Source organism: Salvelinus alpinus, chromosome 10 (genome assembly GCF_045679555.1).
Source record: "Salvelinus alpinus chromosome 10, SLU_Salpinus.1, whole genome shotgun sequence".
NCBI lineage: Eukaryota > Metazoa > Chordata > Actinopteri > Salmoniformes > Salmonidae > Salvelinus > Salvelinus alpinus.
Window position 1 is genome coordinate 61,035,806 of NC_092095.1, and position 6,000 is coordinate 61,041,805.

Below are 6,000 nucleotides of genomic sequence, written 5' to 3' on the forward strand. Positions count from 1 at the left end.
ACGCCCTCCCCTGCAGGTTTTGGGTACCTGACGCGTCAGCTGATGACCCTGGCGGAGGGTCGCGTGGTGCTGGCATTGGAGGGAGGTCACGACCTCATGGCCATCTGTGACGCCTCTGAGGCCTGCGTCTCTGCTCTGCTGGGCAACCAGGTGAGGGAAGGAGAGAGAAAGGAGGGCAGGAATCAGGAAGGGTAATGATCAGACTAGATCATTTATAGTGGTCTGGTGAAGAACTGAAATGGAGAGAGAATGGGTGAAGGTGGAATGGTGTGTGTCCAGTTATCAGAGTTATCAGATAGCACAGTTTGACAGTGTGCATGTGTTGTCCACAGCTGGATCCTCTCCCTCAGGCGCTTCTGGAGCAGAGACCCAACCAGAATGCTGTGTCCTCCATAGAGAAGGTTATAGAAACACACAGTGAGTACCAAGCACAGGTTCCTATCTGAGATTGAAGAGGCAGGAAGTTCTCCCTTAACTTATTCCTGTCTTAAAGGTTGAGTAAATTAGTTTTTTTTGGTCCACAAATGTTCCCATATTTCTATTAGATGTACTGTAAATAGTTTATGATTAGTGAATGCGGTAATTTAATTATTTTGTTAGATACTGCTCCCTATTAGCTGAAATCAAATTTTAGCTATCGCGCTGTTCAGGCCAAACCTAGCATTGAATCATGGGAATTTTGTTGCGCTATGCAGACATTCTCTTTCTTCTGAGGCACGTGTTGCTAGGCAACCCCCCGGACTTCCCCGGGCAGGCCTGCCCCTTCCTGGGCCTGGGCTATAGCCAGTGTGAGAAATGTTTATGCTATGAAACTAAATAAATACTACACTCTGACCAACAAAACATGAGAGTGCTAGACAAATCAAGGAATGTGAACTTCAAAGCGTGATGTAGTTTTATTGGGATTTGCAGCTGTTGCTGGTAAGTAATGAATCTGCTAGCTTCTGAAGTTAACTTCCTTTAACATTGTTCTCTCTCTATCCTCCTTCTCTCGCTCGCTCCCTCCCTCTCTCTCGCTCCCTCCCTCTCTCTCGCACCCTCCCTCTCGCACGCTCCCTCCCTCTCGCCACCCTCCCTCTCGCTCCCTCCCTCTCTCTCGCTCCCCCTCTCTCGCTCCCTCCCTCTCTCGCTCCCTCCCTCTCTCGCTCCCTCCCTCTCTCGCTCCCTCCCTCTCTCTCGCTCCCTCCCCCTCTCTCGCTCCCTCCCTCTCTCTCCCTCCCTCTCTCTCGCTCCCTCCCTCTCGCTCCCTCCCTCCCTCCCTCCCTCTCGCTCTCTCTCTCGCTCCCTCCCTGCCTCTCGCTCCCTCCCTCTCGCTCGCTCCCTCCCTCTCGCTCGCTCCCTCCCTCTCTCTCGCTCCCTCCCTCTCTCTCGCTCCCTCCCTCTCTCTCTCGCTCCCTCTCTCTCACTCCCTCTCGCTCCCTCCCTCTCGCTCCCTCCCTCTCGCTCCCTCCCACCCTCTCTCTTGCTCCCTCCCTCTCGCTCCCTCCCACCCTCTCTCTTGCTCCCTCCCTCCCTCTCGCTCCCCTCCCTCTTTCTCCAGGTAAGTACTGGCGCTCCATGCAGCGTGGATCCCCCAGGCTGGGCCTGTCTGTGCTGGAGGCTCAGAGAGGAGACTCGGAGGAGGCTGAGACCGTCAGCGCCATGGCCTCTCTCTCCGTGGCCAACAAACAGAGGTAGGTCACCATAGCTACTACCACCCAGTTCTATTGAGATGCACCCATTTTGCTGACGCACCTTTCTCTTCTCTTGTTCCCCTTAGCAGGTCGGAGGAGGAACCCATGGAGGAGGAAGCACCATTATAGGGGGGGAAGCATAAGGGCGTCGCACCGTGACTGTCGGCCTCTGCAGCTCGGAAGACTACCTTCTGGAGAGTCTCGACTGTCCCTTTCATTTAGTCCCTCCGCGCCGTGCCTATCACCTTGATTGGCAGATCCTCTGCCAATGAGGGAGAGGGATGGGCTTCAGAGTAGGGAGTCAATGGGGATATGATATGAAGGACGGAAGTGACAAAGCGCTGCAGCCAGGCAGCTCAGCGTGGTCAGCTCACCGTGACTCTAAAGAGACGTTTGTTTCTGCCAGTCAGACTGAGGCATCCCCAGAAGACGCCCCCAGAAGACGCCCCCAGAAGACACCCTAGCACCGAGGCAGGGCGTGGGTACTCAGAGTGGAGGCGGAAAATTGAAGTCTTACTCCTGAAGGGAAAGATCTGGTGCTTTACAGAGCTCCCCCGTGGCCAAATATGGAGACAGAGGACAGGACAAGTCCGGCTGTCACACACAGCTTGGACATTTATTTTCTCTCCTGCTTTTGTCCCCCTAAATGGAGGACATGCTACTGATGGAGATGGTGGTTACTGATGAGCGATGGCGGACAAAAAAGCCCTTAGGAGAATTGTCGGGCTGTCATTGGCTGAGGACAGTAGACTTGACTGTGGTTGGCCGTTGAGCAAGCGGCGTTTGCCGTTATTAGATGATGAGGCTATTGGATCTTTGCCTTATTGATGCAGCTGGTAGTTCTGTGATGGAGGGTCCACCAATGAGAGAGTGCCTTTGTGAAGCTCTGATGGATTTCAGGATTGTGTCAGAAATGAAGATTGCCTTAAATGATGTTCCTGACCAGGGGAGAGAGAGAAATACATGTTCCTGTTTGAAAGAGGACGGGATGGTGGGAAATGATATTTCAGCATGTTTACCAGGATTGTGATGTAGACCGCGTTTGTCTCTCACAGCCTCTTTTAGGGGTTCTTATACTTTTGGATTGATCTATTTTTCTGTAAAAATGCTTCAAAAAGGTAGTTGCAAGCAAACATTTAAAACGTTCAACTTCCAGTTGATTCGTAAAGCACTGTTGAAGGTTAGCATTTAGCCTTATGTAGCTTCCCTTTATCACATAACGAATCGCTAACGGGGAAAAAGCATGTCTCACCAGAAAGACCTGCCGGTTAGAAGGTCATCCAAAAAGAAGTAGTCAAGCAAAAAAAAGCCAAAGCATGTGTTTGCATCCAGCTCTTTCGTACCACTAGTAACAGCAGACATACACAGTGTTGCTGCTGGCTTTCTCAAACAAGGCTTTTGATACCAAGCACACTGTTCGGGAGGTAACGGCTCAAACATGTATATCTCAACCTTTTGTTAAATGATTATTCAATTCCAATGTATTGTTTGGCAACTACCTTAGTTAATAGTTACTATAAACATCTTGTCATGTATATTGAATTGAACATATTGTAAAGCCAAGTGTTAATTTGCCATCTTTGAAACTATCATTTCCACATCAAGCTGGTCAGTTGACTATACCATCATCAACGTTTTCTTAATCAATGATCTCAAGTGTGTGACAATTCTATTTTTGGCATGTATGAAAATCTCTAATTTTGAACATACTTTTTATATTTGCGTGTTTGTCATTTTGCGTTGTTACTCTGTACAGTTGATGTGCCACTTGCTCTTAGTGTCCTCATCATGCATTGGGATGGAGAACAGCCTTTCTACTTTATACCAGGATTCCAGCAATTGTCTATTTACTTACAGAATGATCCTGTTTACAGAGAAGTTCTACATGGAAAACCTAGAAATATATTATATACATGAGAGCGATGACGTTGTGAAAGAGAATAGCTATGGCAAAGATGGTATCACTCCAGTAAATAACTCTAAAAACCTTATGTGGGGGGTTGAGGTTGACTGTCCTGGTTGGAGCAGGCCCTGGTTGGAGCAGGCCCTGCACTTAGCAGCACTGTATTTGGTCTCTTTTCCACACATCACTCTGAACACAAAAGGGGGAACACACTGATTTGTTTTTGTACTGTATTGTTCCTGGCTGCTCTGTAGCTAGCTAGACTCTAAAGACAAGCATGGGGCATTTTAAAGACACTTAGCTTTCGCGTTTTACTTCATTGGGACCAACCAAAATGACATACCGAGGTTACATTTGACACGATAACACACTGTTGTTGATTGATAGCATGACTACTGCTGTGCTGCCATGGTTACTGTACATTAGCATACCTCAGACTTCAGAAAATGTTGTGATATCACTTCTTCCTATTGTAGCTACATTAGTCGTGTTGTCAAGAAAGAGTCATGATATTAGTGGGTAGGCTTGGTCTCATTGTAGTTCAACTATTCTCATCCCTAGTAAATAACTCCTTTTAGTTGTCAATAATGTTCTTACACTCATTTTGGTAGTATCATGTTTCCGTTTCATGATTTAGTAAACATTGTATTTATTTTTGCTTTGCTTTATGTTTGCTCTCAGACTCACCGTTCCTATGAATTGTTTCAGAGCCCCCGGGTTTGGAATGTTCCTTTAAAGAACATTTCTTTAACGTTTCTGTTTTTTTTCTTTCACGGCCTCTAATTCTCTGCATGGTTTGTCTGTCCGCATGCCTGTCTGGCTGTACGTCTGTGTAACACTGTATTTGCACAGTAGAAGAAAACTGGAGGACTAAATCCCATCCCAGAAACCCCAGCGTGAATGTCTCTTCTTCTTTGGTGTACTAAGGATACAAAGGACTTAACTTGTCAAAATGAATTCCACATTAGATTTTTTTTAAATTAAATGCTCAGTTTTTGTAGGGAAATTACCCAGCACTTAAACAAGATGATGGACAATAGACTTGACTGTGTAAGAGGAATATGGATTAGCTAGGCTAATCTCCGAGTGTATTTATGCTGGCTTCACATGCTCATGGGAAATGGGGAAGTGGAACAATTAAGTCCAACATGATTGTGTTTAAGTGCTTTTGAAGTCGGAAAAATTCTTCAACCAATAGGATTTTAGCTAGCTTATCAAGGTTTCTAATAATAAAGTTAGCTAGCTTGCTTAACATTGACAATATGGTCAAACTACCTTCTCCATATTGATGAGGTCGTAGTTGTCAAACTGATTTGTTATTTTTTGGTCAGTGGTGAAACATCACAACTCGCCAACTCGGGCAACAACAGTTTCCCACTTGGAGAGTCGCTCAAGTGGAACTTCTCAGTTGGAAATAGGAACTTCCGATACCACATGAACGTGGCATTACACCCATCTAGACTGCTTGTCTCTCCCTAAGAGTGTTTCTAGGGTGTTGGGGACAGACACACAAAGTAGACAATGGCTAAAACATCAGACCTTTAAAACACTCCATATGTGGTTGATTGGGAAGGGAATTTTCTGCAGACTCTTATCCACTTAAGCCAGTTGTATTTAAAACCACTGTGTTTAAAAAGAGCTATTCTCGGTTTACATATGTAAATGAAAAAGTTATTTTTGTTTTCTTTCCATTCCATTGTTACAAATGATATCTTGTTGGGACCTATATGCTTTTGACATTTTGTCTCAGACATAAACTCTAAAATATATTTCTGAAAAATGAAGTTGTCTTGTGTGTTAATTGTGATGCTATATTTATAAATCCAAAAATGTATAGTTACCAGACCTATGTCAAGTCAATATGTTCTTGAGTATCAAAGGTCCTGTCCAGAAAGCACAACCGTCCTAGGCACTGGTGTGGATCTGGGCCAGTATCCATAAAGCGTCTCAGAGTAGAGAGTCCTGATCTAAGATCAGTTTCGCCTTTTTGATAAGGAATTAATAAGATTACTGGACAGAAGATCATAGATCAGCACCCCTACTCTGAGACGTTTGATCCGTACGACCACTGAAATGATTAGAGACCCGAGAGAGTTTGGGGAGAGAGTCTCTCTGTTTGCAACTCGCTGGGTGAACCATGTACCTGCAGGGTGGTCGTAACAGCAGCGTGACACATTGTAGAGTAACTTCCCCTGGAGTTTCACTAGATGTCAGCGGAGACGTAAAATAAGATGTCTGTGTTGGAGAAACACATCTGAGGAAGAGAACAATATGAGACCGTTAGTTTGTTAGCCGCCCAGATATCTGTTCGGCTTCAACTCAGTTATTCATCACAAAATGCATCAAAGCCATACATTACCAAGTGTATTTCAACAGCATCGCCATAGGAACTACAACCAGTTATCACAATGTTAGGAGAAAATA

The 6,000-nt window shown here is 45.5% G+C and overlaps 1 protein-coding gene across 4 annotated transcripts in view; it reads left to right on the plus strand.

Annotated features, from left to right (window-relative positions):
• LOC139532497 (histone deacetylase 4-like) overlaps positions 1-5,360 on the plus strand; it is a 70,446-nt gene extending 65,086 nt beyond the window's left edge. For all 4 annotated transcript variants that reach the window (XM_071330161.1, XM_071330162.1, XM_071330160.1 and 1 more), the window contains 4 exons: positions 17-150; positions 333-417; positions 1,541-1,673; positions 1,760-5,360. In XM_071330161.1, coding sequence (XP_071186262.1) covers positions 17-150; positions 333-417; positions 1,541-1,673; positions 1,760-1,802 — 395 coding nt within the window. In that variant the 3' untranslated portion in view covers positions 1,803-5,360. The remainder of the gene's footprint in view (positions 1-16; positions 151-332; positions 418-1,540; positions 1,674-1,759) is intronic.
• Positions 5,361-6,000: the final 640 nt, after the last annotated feature.